We start from the raw sequence: 15,360 nt of genomic DNA, 5'->3' as shown, positions 1-15,360 counted from the left end.
TCCCCTTTTCGTTCAGAGTTAATAGAAATATAAAATGACGAATTTAAACAACATTTTCGCTTTAGTTTCTGAAATGCATGCCATGCATAAAGATAAGAGAATAAGAGTGTGTATACCGTTACGAAAATTAACTATGGTTTTACTATAATAAAATTGTAGTAACCATGATTGTAGTAAATGTTTTTTTTGGTGCCTACCACGGTTTTAAAAACCATGATTGTACCATAATAATATTGTAGTAATACTATGGTAAAACTGTAACCGTGACTATATTAACCAAAGCTTATGAAACCATGGTTTTACAAGTAGGTTGTATTAATTTAACAAAAAAGTTATGCAATACTTCAACAAAATAAAATAACAGATTAGGTAATCTATGATAGGGCTACTGTCACGACTTCTGAAATGGAGGACCCAGATGCAGAGTGAGCAAGACAGTTTTATTGACAGTTGACAGTTAACAAGGTACAATAACATCCTTAAGGAGGTAGTGGAGGAGTGACAGTCCAAACGGAAGGGCCAACTGTCACAGATGTGACACGGAGAAGTCTGGTTGCAGGTAGGGTTGCCACCTTCAGTGTGGCAAAATAAGGGACACCCATTCACGACCCCCCCCCCCCGTAAAAAAAAAAAAATTCCCTTAAAAAACAATTGCATAAAGGACAGATATAAAGAATACATCATGAAATGATTATTTCAACATTAACAACTTGACAGCTCAATAATAAACCATAAGAAAACATGAGATCAAGGACGTGAACTTGCAAGAGAACACATGCTATATTATTTTACATTTGATTATTTTATTTAATTCTAAAGAACTCTTAGCTTATTTGGTGCACTTATGACGCCTCATGATGTTCCAAACCAGTATGAGTTTCTTTGTTCTGCTGTAGGCCTACACAAAAGAAGATATTTTGAAGAAAGTTTGTACCAGGCTGCTTTGGGGCACCATTGACTTCCACAGTAATCTTCCTATGTGTTCAACATAAAGAAATGTATACATGTTTGGAACAACTTGAGGGTGAATAAATTATGACAGAATTTTCATTTTTGGGTGAACTGTCCCTTTAAGAAGTCATTCTGAACCAGGTCTAATCACTTTTTTGAATTTTCTTTGAATAATTTACTTATTTTGAAATTATGACTATATTATCGTGTAATTATTTGTCCCATTTTTATCTAAATATTTTTTAAATGTCATAAACTTTATATGACAGGATTATTTATTATGTATGATATAGCCTAACTAAATGATAAATTAATAATAACATTTATTAGGCTATAATCTATTAATTAAATTAAATTAACCTGTCTAAAAAATAATAATTCTGTCTCCCAAGCTCTGATAATGTATTGGAATATTATATTAATATATTATCCATTAAAAAAAATGTATAGGCCTACCTTTAGAAGCACGGATGTGTCTGTCACAGACCGGTCTGTCACCACAGTCAGACAGTCTGAGACACTGAAATGCTTCTCATAAAGTGTGCAGTTGGCCTGAGGTTCATCATGAGTTACTGGACAGACCCATTGATACCTTTTTTTCTATTCAGCTCTATATCTGGAGATCCTCTTGCGTTCTTCAAACGGTGGACGCGACGCGAGCTCGACATGTTTTCAAAAAACCGCGCAAGTTTACAGCAGGCACACTCTGGCACAGCGCATGTTCTCGAGAGTCCGCCGCTATGGCAACAAAGCCCGCAATCACGCACAAATGAGCTCCTGTACTACTTATTGTGAAATTGATTCTTTATATTTGCTATCAGTATTCTCCACACTGCAAAATCCGTATGTGTTTATTGAACTATGTGTGGACCTGTGTAAAATACGGGACAAATCGCGTCCCGTATTGGTTTGATACGGAACGCGTCATTTTGCTTGTAAATACGGGACGATTCCGTATTTTACGGGACGGGTGGCAACCCTAGTTGCAGGTGACATGGAGAGCAGGATGATGGAGCGATGGAGTCGAGGAGACACTCAGGAGACTGGGAGAACAGGTAGGTAAACAGGTCAGTACTCGGGTGACAGTGAGTGTTGTGTCTGGGAGAGGGTGGAGCCTGGCGTGCTTGTGACACCAACGGGGAACAACATGGTGGACAGGTGAGGGCAACTGTTGGAACCAGCTCTAGGGTAGGCTACTGCAGGGCGAAAAACCACTGAGGACTTGACCAGGCCAGGAAGATCGTAGTGGTGACAACAGGGCAGGGTGGAATGAAGCAAAGATCAGGAACTTGCTGCTCACACACTCAGACCCAGTCTATAGCTGCCAGGCAGACGGAACCAGCAGACAGAGAATCCCAGGGAGTAGGCAGGAACCAACACAAGACTAAACTCAAGACAAAGAGAGAGAAATATATATATTATACATAAATAAATATACAAAGTAAAAATACAAAAATAAATGAATAGTTATACTTTTATTTCCTTATTTATGTATATATGTATTTATGTCTACATTTATTTATTTCTACATTTATTTATTTTCACATTTATTTATTCCTACATATCTTTGTCTGTATGCTAATGAGGGGGGGGGGGGTGTTTTACCTCAGACATAGCAATCGAGCTCAGAGTGGCAGTGCTGAAGCTTTCAGGCCACAGTGACACCTTGTGGTGTGACCAAACGAAACGCAAGCCTTTGCAAAAAGTCGCACAGGGAATGAATGACTTAAGCCCCGCTTCCACCGAAATTACCCGGAACAATTTGTACCAGGAACTTTTTTTACAGGAACTTTTTTTCCCCCCAGACCTGTTACTGTCTGCGTTTCCACTGCGGTCTAAAGTACCGTGAAGATTAGGCAAATTAGTCCAGAGACGTGGGACTGCGCGCGACTGCTCCTCCCAGTCAGCGACGGACAGTAGTCATTTTTGTGCAATACTGTCTGCAACAATAACAAGTATGCAGGAGATTCAAGCTGTGCTGCTTTTGCTTGTTATATTGGTTTACTAAAGAGGTAATTAACAAAACGGTGGAAAAGACACGAGCACTAAAGCGTATTCTGAAAGCTAGTAAAGCTAGTTTTTAATTAAGACAACGTAGGTTATTATCAGCTATTACGGCCATTGACCGTGAGATTGCTGAGACGAACGCGCACCATCGGACAAAAAGAGCCAGACTGATATTTACTGAACGCAGAACGAACCTCGCAAAAGACTTTTAAAAATGGCAGTTGAAATAAAATGCTGCGTGAGCTCAACCAATAAGCATGTTCAGCGCCCTAGTCCCACCCCCAAAAGTTCCTGAACTATTGAAAAAGTGAATAATAGTAAAGTTGCGTATAGTCTTCCGTCAGCCCAGATGATGAATGGCCCGCGCTGCCCACTTGAGGGAAAAACTCAAATCTATTTCGCCTGATCAGTCTCAGTGGTGTAAAAGCGCTCGTCAATGTCAAAATGTTTGAGATATCCAGTCAAATCGAAGGAGGCGGGATTTATTGTCCACAGAAACCGAGCAGCTTGAATGCCAGCCGAGGTAATAAACAGCTGAACTTGAAGAGTCAATACAATAGGCTACATTTTCCAACTGTTTACGATTAAACATTTTTTAAAACAATACACATTCATTTCCAGGGATGTAATTAAACTACTGCTGAACTACTGCTAAACTCGAATTTCTCAGATTGTAATGCCATTTACGTTATTCGACACACAATGCACAAAGAAACATTAAACGGATAGTTCACCCAAAAATGAAAATTAGCCCATAATAGCCTACGTGCACAATATAACTTCCGGTTAACTTCCGTGTTTTGAGTGTGCGCTCGGCTACTTCCTGTCGCTAGTTTCTGGAGGCGCTAGTTTTGAGTAGACGTACAGTAGAAAAAGTTTCAATATGAGCGGATTTCGGGTAAAAGAGAGGCGGTTGGTGTACCAACGCGTGAAAAAGACCGCACTCCATTGTTGTGTACCCCTGTGTGCGAATTCGTCCAGGTACAACAGTACTATAAGCTTTCATAGCTTTCCAGTGGATGTGTCGGTGAGAGCCGAATGGGTGGTAAGAGTGCGGCGAGACGACTTCACCCCAAGCAAGACAAGTCGTGTTTGCAGCAGGCATTTCAAAAAGGGCGATTTTGTTAACAACCCGGGTAAACTGAGGAGGTTGAAGAAAGGGGCCATTCCTGCTCTTTTTTCCTGGAATAATTTTCAAATACCGGCGCCGAGGGCGAGCGTGTGGGAGCGGAGACCCAGAGCGGATAGCCCTCCTCCTGCCCATGAAATCAACTCGGAAGAGGAGATGGAGGTGGCTACCCTGGCACCAGATCACGATTATTGTATTACTCCTACAACAGCAATGGTCGCAGATCAGCTCGCTGAGGAAAACGATACACTTCGCCAGAAAGTAAAGGAGCTCGAACAACAAATTCAGGCTCTCCAGCTACGGAGTTGTTTTGGACTGAAGCGCTTTGCAGGATCGGACGAGGACATCCGATTTTATGCCAGGTAAGTCATAATTAAGGTGTTTTGAATTGCAGGAAGCTGATGTCTTGTACCATATTAACAGCCATGGACAAAAAAAAAATTCACGCAAGTCATGTACTTTAGTGAAAGTAAAGGGGAAAGAGATATACATAAAAGACAAAGTAAGAAAAAAAGAAAGAGTGAAAGAGGACACACAGTTGAATCAAAAACTTACATTCCAGGTCTTAAAATCCAGCAGCATCTTCCCGCAGGAAGATGGGAAGGGCCCGCAGAGTAACTGTCCGTCTGCTGTTGATATCGACGTCTTCCTAGAAAGACAGAGGGATTGTGGGGTAATAGGAAGACAAATCAGTAGAATATTAATCCTATGCATATATTAAAGGTGCACTATGTAAATTTTTTTCAGTTAAAATATCCAAAAAACCACTAGGCCAGTGTTATATATTTTGTTCAGTTGAGTACTTACAATATCCCAAATGTTTCCAACTATTTGTAAATCGTGAGAAAATTGCTATTTTAACCAAGGAACCGGGACGTGTGAGGGAGTCACCTGTCAATTGCGCCATATCTGCGTTACCCTCGGTTTCCGGTGTAGCAATTATGGACGCAGACATATAGATGAGTTAATCTTCCAATGATTCGATCAAATTAACATCCTTTTCAACAAAGCACAATTCAGCTCCAGGAAATCATCATCATCACGAGGGAGATGGGGGCTTGTTTCTGCCCGGAGCTACTAGTTCTGACTTCCTATGGACTCGCCACCAAACTCAGTTAAAAGAGGACAAAGGGCTCGTGGTTGTCACAAGACAAAGAAACAACCAGACCTCTGTCTTTGCAATGACCGGTAAATGAACTCCACGACACAGCTAAAACTCCAAGTAAGCTCACAGAAACTGTTAGCTTATGGAGTACATCAAATAACTGATTATTGGACTTTCATTTCAAATAGCCTTCGACATAACTTGTTAGTGTGTTTACAACTAATACACGTTAGTTAGACTATTAGGCATGTATATTACTCACAATTCATGCAATTATGTAACTATTGAGTGGATGAAAAAGCATTGTGTTTGATACCGGTGTGTTCGTATGGGTATAATCCAACAGATGAGCTGAATGAAATCTTTATAGAATTGATCATGTCCTTATAGTAAGAAATTAGGTCTAAATTTACTCTCTGCTTAAGAGCAGGAAACTAAATTCTATAGATAACCCAATTTTGTGGGAGGGGTGGAGACACAGTCACCCCTGAAGCCTAATTGGCCAGAACCCATCCAGGGGATGGGCAAATGTTTGAGTTTAGTCTCAGAACACAAACGAAAAGTTCTGTTCTCAGTTCCTGTTCTCAGTTCTGTTCCCAGTTTCAGTTCTGCAGTTCGTCTGCAGTTCTGTACAGTTCAGACCAGAAGCAGTGCAGAGTCCAGCTCAAGTTCGGTTCCAGTTCGGTTCGAGCTGGTTCGCGGCCTGTTCGCAGTTCAGAGATGAGCTAAGTCCTAGCAGTATGACCAGAGAGAGTTCTGAACGGAGCTCCCAGGAGACGATCTGACGATCGTGACAGACCAACTTCAGAGAAAATGGGTTAACAACGATTTCATTCAGGCCATCTGCTTTTCTCTCACTTTCCTTTCTTTTACTTAAAGTTTATTTTATTTCCGTTAAGTCTCGGGTTCTGTTAAGTTTCGCCACAAAAGTCTCTCAACAACGAGTTTCTAACAGCGCGCTCCAACTTCAAACAACGCCCACAAGACTTCCATCCAGCCGCCAACACCCCACGTGGTTGGCTTCCCCAGACGTCGACCAGACCTCCAGCGAATCAAAGATCCGGGAAAATCCCTGTCCAGCCAGGAGAAGGGAATTCCCCTTGTCAGACGACACGCGGAACACAAACGCAAGTAACGCCTTTTTGATTCCAAGCTGAACTGGTGCATTAGATCAAATGTAATAACCCTGCCTAAGAAACGATAGGAGGTTAAATTACTGATCAATGGTTTCTTCAGGTCATGTTTCATAAATGCATAGATTGCTTAGGATTTCATAATTTCTCTCTCTTAGAACTTATTCTTTCCTCACCTTCTTCCTTTCTGCAACGTGTGAATGTGCGAGTGCGTGTGTTTATGTTAGATATTAGTTTGATGTGTTAGATTAATCAATAAAGTTCCGTTTGTATTCAAAGATAACTGTTCTTGTGTTATGTGCTTATCAATTTAATGTCTTGAACTGCCGATCTAAGTTACCTGGCTGTTGTAAGACTGAAAATACTGGTTGAGGCCCTATTCTGAGACAAAGGGTCCCCACACAACCTCACTTCCACAAACTACTTATAACTCACACAGGAATATGGTTTAATGTGAATGTTTTATCATTGACTGTTATGTTTTTGGTGTCATTTGAAATGTCTCAAAGTGAGTGGTACAGATATCTCATATCCAGATAGATAAAATAAAAGGTAATAAGGTTTTAAGAATTTATGGACAACTGACTTAGAAAAGAAGGTGGTTATCTCAAGCAAATGTTCACCAACCCCCATTAAGGTGCGACCACTGCATGTACATTTCTTTTGTTAGCACATGTTTCCATGTAAAAGAGGTCTGGCTATTTAAGGAGATGCAGCAGAGAGTTCGAGGCCTTTCGAGGCCTTTCGAGTTCGAGGTCGGCCCGCGAGGCTGAGGGAGAAATCTCTCAGCCTCATGTACTTCTTAAAGTTGGGTTTGCATCTTCTCTGTATTCCTGAGCATTTGATGTTTTGTATCGATTATCTTTGAATTGATTATGAAATTGGCATGATACATTTACCTGACATAATAAATTGTTACATTTGATTATTCTAACTGATTTTGACTTTGTTCACTTAATGGTTAAAGGAATAGTCAAACATTCGCTCACTTTTAGTGAGGCACAGATATTATTAAAACCTTTCATTTATGGAGTCAGATGAAATAAACGAGTAAATATATGATTAATATATTACAAATTTAACCAACCAATACTTTGCATGAATAAGGACAGAACACGTGTGACCTTCCCTGTGTATTGGCGAACCGGCAGATTGGACCAATTTCACGGGCCTTACACTGTTAAATAGTGTTTCACTATTGTTCGGATATTAATATCCGCTGCAGAGTTGATATTTACGGCCCGTTCAAATGAACGCTAGAAGAGTCATTTGCTCGGCTGTAAAATAGACTCTCAAAATTCCCTATGAATTCATTAATTCATTCATTTGAGCTTAATATACATGTTTCCCTTTAACAGAGCCCCCTTTAAGTTCTTACATATCGGCGGACGAATAAGTTAAGGGGTAAACATTAATTCTGAATTATTTATAAATTATAGTGTCATTTGAGTCTCTTTAATTTTAATTCAGTTCCCCGTTGAGTTATTATTTTATCTGACTCATAGTCGCTACACCGGTTTTATTTAGCAGAAACGCTTTACTCTCACTGCAGTGTGAACAAGTGTCATAGCAGCCGCCGAGAGAACGCACAGAGTAACGTCATAACATCATTTTCAACACACTCAGATGTATCTAATATGATAAATAGAGTTACCTCACACTCATGACCGGAAAAGCAGAAATGGTGCCGGCAACTGTGTCATAATAAAAGTCCCGCTACTCACGAGGCGTGTGTAGCGTTCATCTTATAAACAATCGCTCCAGCGGTTCCTCAGCTCCACAATACTCTGTCCTGCTCTGCTTCATACTACAGTAACGTTAATAATCTCATCCATGAACATGATAAATGTTGCAGACGTGTTTTACTATCCACAAAAAAATGCCTTTTAACTTGTGTGTGCAAAATACAGAATTACATGAAATGTGCTGCGATTTGTACAAATAAAGACATAGTTGTGAATACAAAACTTCGATTTTGTATTAATGTAAGTCAGAATTTGTGCGTGCAATGAATAAGATGTGCATTTGTGGATCCGGTGATGCGCATTCATTCATTGACTCGTTTGTGAGTCGATACTATTTGATTCATTTGGATTTTGAGACTTTCATTTCGCCGGTTTGGCCTTGCACGATCCACACACACACCCACCCACACCCACACCCAAAATGTCCGAAAGATGTAGGGTTAATTCACACATTCCCTTATACTTTGTGTTGATAAACCCAATACAACTACAACAACAACACCATACCCCAAGTGGAGTATTCATTTCAGTTCAACTTTAATTTTCACTATTTCTTAATGTTTTTTTGAACGTTTGATGTTGATGGTGTAACTTGGGTGGAACATTTTGGTTACAAGAAGCTTTGAAGAGGAAACTCATACATTTTTACAGTATTTTAATTGGATTAAAAAAATACAAAACAATTCAATATGTTCTCAAGACATTTAACAAACAATGTTTATCAGCACAAGGTCGCAATAACTACATACAATAAATAAAATTAAATGAAAATGAAAGGGCAACACAAACATATTAAATTCATTGGCTGCATCGGTGTCAACGAATGACGTCATGCGCGCGTACGCGCGGCAGGCAGTCGAATTTCGGGACAACACCTGCTATAAACTAGCCTGGTTTTACCAGACTCTCGTACATTTCATTTGTACTGAAGGAAAATGAAAATTGAGCGGAAGTACGTAGGAGGGCGGAGCCAGGCTAGCTATAAACTAGCCTGGTTAAAACCAGGGCTGCGTTCAGCCCCGACAAAACGTTGCAAAACGGTTTTTAAACGGAAACGGTGCTGCGTTGAACACCCTGTTCTGTTGACGCAAGAGTTGTAACTATGGCAGCCGAGAAGGCCATTCTTTGTGTTCTTTTTGAGGAATTTTCGGAGCCTGATAAAATCGATATTAATACGTGTTTAATACTGCAAAATACATGCAATCACTGCCCTTGGCATCCAGAATAAATGACAACACCCCAATCACATTTATTTAACTTTTTAATCTCCTGGTAATCAATTCTAATTTAAATCATTTTATTTCTAGTTCTTACTTTTTAATAGCTTGTATTTTCTTTCTCACTTTATATCAAGCAATTACCATATATGAAATTTGGTATATAAATAAACTTGCCTTGCAATGAAGCTAAATATATAAATAAATACATCATCATGTTGATTATATATATATATATATATATATAAACTCTTACGACAATCATGTCTTCATGTCAATCATGTCTTCAATCATGTCTTACGACAATCAATTGTTGTGTATACCGAGCTGCAGCGGACACATTTGTAAACATCTTCACTTGGACCCATTGTGTGAGCTGTCTCTTTAATACCGCGTGGTTTATATACATGTTGCTGCTGATTGGACTGACATATTTGACACACCCACCAAACGAGAAAAAACGCATCTCAAACCCATTGCACACCGGTGCGCACCGTTTCCAGGAAACATGACGTTCAACCGGAAACCGTAGCAAAACGTTGCGCACCGGTTTGAGCGTTGAACGTGCCCCAGACCATACTAAATTTGCCGGAAGTTGTCTCGGTTTTCCCAGGCTAGCTATAAACTAACCTGCGCGGCCAAAGTAGGCCTATCACCAGTAACGGTTGATAAAGGATCTTTGGTAGTGCTAAAACCATACGGTTTGTCTGTCCATTTATCCCACTAAAGTAGCGCAACAACAGTCTGGCTGACTGACATCTGAGACAATTAACTTTAGTTAACTCGCTAAAAGATAAAGCTAGCCGCAAAAGGTCTCTCTCACAAAGCCTACACTTTAGCTGAGGTCTGCCTGGAAGACGGTAAACAAATAAATAAACAAAGTACATTAAGGCGTGTTCTTACCTTTGTGTAGAAGCGCTACGGTTTGCATGCAGGCTGATGTTGTTGATGATGGATCTCCTTGATGTTGTTGCCTGCCTACATCGCGGGTGCGCGCAGCAGTCCTTGCAAAGTGTATTTACATCCGCCACAATCAATCATAGACCAGTTCATTCACCATTCATTGGGATTTCCGATTTATTTATTTTTATATATATATTTTTATATTATGTTGGTTTGTGTAGGTTATTAGGTTATTTGCCATGTTGATATGAACCTCCAATTAAGTTGCACGTCATTATTACGTCAGACGTAATTTCAATCCACTCTTGGACGAAATGAGTTTGGGGGTCAGTTCTACTCATAAACTAAGAGCTAATCTTGTCTAAATAATCAATAACTGGGAAACTACTTGAGTGAGTGCCTGAACAATATTGCAGCTTTGAGTACAGCTCTGCAATTTTGTTGAGTTTAGAACACTGTTGGGGAATACAGTGTAGACCAAAGCATTACTTTATATGGACTGATTGTATGGTAGGTATTGAACTTTAATGATATTAAACTTCACTGTATGGAAAATATTTCAAAATCAAAATTATTTATTAATTGCCATGTGCACCAGGAAAGACCAATTATAACCTAAAGAAGTATGCCTGTCATTCATTAATGTTAATAATAAGCATTTCAATAAAAAAGAGCATTTATATTTCTGTATAAATAGCATCTATATTTTTATGTTAGTAAGTGGTGTTTAAAACTGCTCTGTGCATAATGAGCTAGTGAGTTTATGGTGAGATGAAAATATTTCAAAATCAAAATTATTTATTAATTGCCATGTGCACCAGGAAAGACCAATTATAACCTAAAGAAGTATGCCTGTCATTCATTAATGTTAATAATAAGCATTTCAATAAAAAAAGAGCATTTATATTAAATAGCATTTTTATGTTAGTAAGTGGTGTTTAAAATTGCTCTGTGCATAATGAGCTAGTGAGTTTATGGTGAGATGAAAAACTTTTCTTCAAAGCAAAATTAATTACCTATTATCACTGTAAAACTGCTTTGAAGCAATCTGTGTTGTAAAAAGCGCTATAAAAAAGCGCTATTGCCCCAGTCCGTACCCTGATTCATACCCCACCCCTGGGTGCGGTTCAGAAACCTCAACACAAGACACAACGGAGGAGATTCAACCCCGCAATATTCCTAACCTTTCACTCAACTTCACAACAATATGAAGAACGTGTTATCCATTTTTGTATTCTTGTTCATCATATACGGTATGTGTTTGAATTATGTTTTTCTTTAATGCTTTCGGTTTCACTTTATCAAGATTACTGTCTTCAAATGCACCTATAGTTGTAGCCTACCTACAGGCATAAATTCTTTTGCATATAGCACACATTTATTTTAACCTCCATATGGATGATGATGATGGGCGTGATTTATGATTATTAATTTAATACTCACTTAAAAATGTTGGGTTAAAAAAATAACCCTAACGTATTTTACTGTGTGGGGAATTGTAAAGGAACCTCCTCCAAACATAAACGGAACGTTCTACTTCCATAAAGGAAACGTTCCGGGTTAACAATATAAAGATGGAATATAGGCTACTCTTATCAATTACAACCAGGGGTGCGTTTCTGAAAAGCATCGTCGCAAGTTCCGTCACTAGTTCAGCGTTTCGGTGTTTCTCGAAACCATAATTCAAACGAACATTCGCAAACTGCAGTGCAACTATACAGCTCTCAAACTGTGGTTAGAAGCATAGAAATGTATTTTTTAAATGTTACTATTGTTACTTGGATATTGCTGAATATAAGTCACTTTTATAGAGGCGGGTTTCGTAGGCTATTTTCTTCACATGTTTAAAATATTTGTATTGCAAATTCTATAGTTTATTATTACTTATTTATTTTAGAAACCATATACCCCATTGAGGAGTTTTACCTGTGTCTACCATGACCCTACAGTTAAATAAAACTAGGCTACAGTTAAACTCTTCTATGCAAGAATGGTAGCCTACTTCTGTCATTGCATGTTGTTAAAACTAGGCTACAGTTAAACTCTGCAAGAATGGTAGCCTACTTCTGTCATTGCATGTTGTTTGCAAATGTTCGTTGGAACTATGGTTTCGGGAAATGTAAGTAGACAAGTGCAAGTGTAAAGACTGCAAGGGTGGGTATTTGGACAGGCCCACTGTTTTTCACCTATAGCCTAGTAAGGAATCATGCTATTTCCGATGCAGCCGTTATTGCTACCACTTGCGCGTGACGCCATCAACTGCCATAAGACGGAGGTGCGAGAAACAGTCGTGACTATTTTTTGATCCATTGTACTAATGTGGTTGAGCAGCCTGTTATGTTGTTGTACGAGCAACGCACCCCGTAGGCTATTTATGCATATAGTATCCAAAGAAAGAAAGAAAGAAAGAAAGAAAGAAAGAAAGAAAGAAAGAAAGAAAGAAAGAAAGAAAGAAAGAAAGAAAGAAAGAAAGAAAGAAAGAAAGAAAGGAATTCATTTGCATATAACAAACCATGAAGTTTGAATTATTATTTTTATGCTATAAGTTCTGTCCTTGATATAATTGAAAAACAACACTGAAATTAAAATAATTTGGCAAACCATTCTAAAGTTGTGAATTATTCTATCCTTAAGACAACGACGATAAAATACCAGTTGCCTTAAGAGCTACGTTTAATAGGCCCAAATGATTGGCCCTTGTGAAATTCCTAATATCCCCCTTTCTGATCATACACTGTATTGCCAAAAGTATTGGGACACCCCTCCAAATCATTGAATTCAGTTTCCAATCACTTCCATGGCCACAGGTGTATAAAATCAAGCACCTATCGAATGGGTCGCTCTCAGGAGCTCGTGATGGGCAGACCGAGGCTTTGTGAAGTACTGACACAGTTGAAGCAAACGAATCATTCCGACACCTGTCTCTACAGCGACACCTAGTGGTAATTTGCATGTGTTGATCTGAAATAACCTTGACAATGATCCACGTAAAAAAAGTTTTATCTTATCTGTCTGTCAACTATATGATCTTGGTTTTGTAACCTGTAGCCTATTCATTGTGAATAACTATAGTTTTTTTTTGGTCAATAAATAAAGCCACAATGTGTCACATTTGTTACATAACATTGTTATTCAAAAACATGAATTGCTCTGCTGTTGAAGGACTTAGCCGACTTCTTTTTTTTTTACATATAATTTCTCCAGCCTTTGAAAAAAATCCTCTCTCAAGGGACACTTGTTGCTGGCATGCACAAATATTTTTTAGCAAAGTACATAGGGGAAATTACTGCTCTCTCTTTCCAATAAGTTAATGGATCATGCGTTCTGGGCAAAAACGCATCTTTGAGGTACTTTTTCATTTCTACTGTTGCATCAGCTGTAGCACTGAGTATCGTCTGGGTTAAACAGGGACCCAACACTTTGTGCTTTTATCTGAATTATATTTCAAACAAGGCATACCTTGCTTAGACGGCCCAGCAGTGTCAGTAGCAGGCCTAGGTACAGGGGGAATGTTACCATCCTCTGCACCCTCCAAAAATGGCAGGATGAGTGCTCCTCAAATGGCGCATCATGGATGATGTATTGTTGCAGAAGGCTAGCTGCCTATCACAAACACACATCTCACATTATTTGGTGTTTCCAAATGGAAATGCTCCCACACCACAGATGTATGGCATCTCTTACGTGGAGCCTACATTCAGGGGCGGATTTAGTGATTTGGGGGCCCCAAGCAAAATACAGGAATGGGGCCTTATGTTGTGATGATTGCTGACCTTGTCGCATAGTTGTGGAGAATTTTTATTTTATTTTATAACATTGTACATGTTATAAATAATTGCTTTCGTCATGTTGTAGATCCCTTGTTCATGTTTAAACGGGTTATAAAAGTATTAGAGTAGGTTGGACACTAGGTGGACATTTGTGGTAATTTTCACTGCACAATTGTTTACACAACTGTCTAATTCTAAACTTTAAAATATTTTTTCTATTATCAAACTGAAAGAAATTATTACACGCATCAGAATTTTCAACCAAAAATGTGTGTACCTGTGTGGAAAATAACATTCGCATGTGTCATCTAGATTAGATTAGATTCAACTTTATTGTCATTACACAAGTACAAGTACAAGGCAACGAAATGCAGTTTAGGTCTAACCAGAAGTGCAATAGCAGCTAGTGCAGGATATACAACGTTTGCATAAGTGCAGGACATGGATATGTACTGAGTATATAAATATATCTATAAATAGAGAGATGGTTATTACTATAAACAGAATTTACAGGTGAAAATGTACAGTGAATAATATACAGATGGTTATTACTATAAACAGAATTTACAGGTGGATATGTACTATGAATATAATATAATATACAGATGGCTATTACTATAAACAGAATTTTACAGATAGAGGTATACAATGATATGTTAGGCTAAAATGAGGAATATGGCAGTGGATTAAGGTAGTGCAATAAATTATGGACAGAAGCTATCCGAAAAAAAGTGTAAAAGTGCAGTGGAAAGTGATTGCATATTACAGTTAGAAGTACGGTGCAAAATGCAAATGTAAACAGTAGGTACTGTAAATAACAGTCGGCAGTGCAAATGAGCATAATACAGTTAAGGTATGGTAGTGCAAAATGAATAAGTAAACAGTTGTGACTGTAATAAACAGTCGGTAGTGCAAAAAACAAAGTGAAGGCGGATGTGAGGTAGGAGAGTTATCAGTATATGAGGGGAGTGGATCAGCGGAGGTTTGAGTTCAGTAAAGAGACAGCTCTGGGGAAAAAACTGTTCTTTAGTCTGCTGGTCCTGGTCCGGTGGATCCTGAAACGCCTGCCGGAGGGCAGGAGAAAAAACAGTCTGTGTGCTGGGTGTGAGGAGTCCTTGAGGATGCTGCGAGCTCGATGCAGGCAGCGTTTCCTCTGGATGTGCTCGATGGCAGGTAGTGGAGTCCCTGTGATGCGCTGGGCAGTTTTCACTACCTGCTGCAGTGCCTTGCGCTCCGCAACAGAGCAGCTCCCATACCATACTGCCACACAGTTGGTCAGGATGCTTTCTATTGCGCAGCGATAGAAGTTCACCAGGATAGCCGAGGAGAGCTGATTCTTCCTCAGTGTCCTCAGGAAGAAGAGGCGCTGGTGAGCCTTCTTGACCAGGCTGGAGGTGTTG

General features: G+C 39.2%; 1 protein-coding gene across 1 annotated transcript in view; it reads left to right on the top strand.

Moving 5' to 3' along the window:
* Window positions 1-11,312: 11,312 nt before the first annotated feature.
* LOC307120791 (uncharacterized protein) overlaps window positions 11,313-15,360 on the top strand; it is a gene marked incomplete at its 3' end in the record, with an annotated part of 40,060 nt that continues 36,012 nt past the window's right edge. Inside the window, exon 1 of the mRNA XM_079807968.1 lies at window positions 11,313-11,443. Within this exon, the coding sequence (XP_079664094.1) occupies window positions 11,398-11,443 (46 nt within the window). The 5' untranslated portion in view covers window positions 11,313-11,397. The remainder of the gene's footprint in view (window positions 11,444-15,360) is intronic.

This window comes from Gobio gobio (assembly GCF_949357685.1).
Source record: "Gobio gobio genome assembly, chromosome: 24".
Taxonomy (NCBI): Eukaryota; Metazoa; Chordata; class Actinopteri; order Cypriniformes; family Gobionidae; genus Gobio; species Gobio gobio.
Note: the sequence above shows the minus strand (reverse complement) of the source record. Positions and strands in the feature narration are given on the sequence as shown.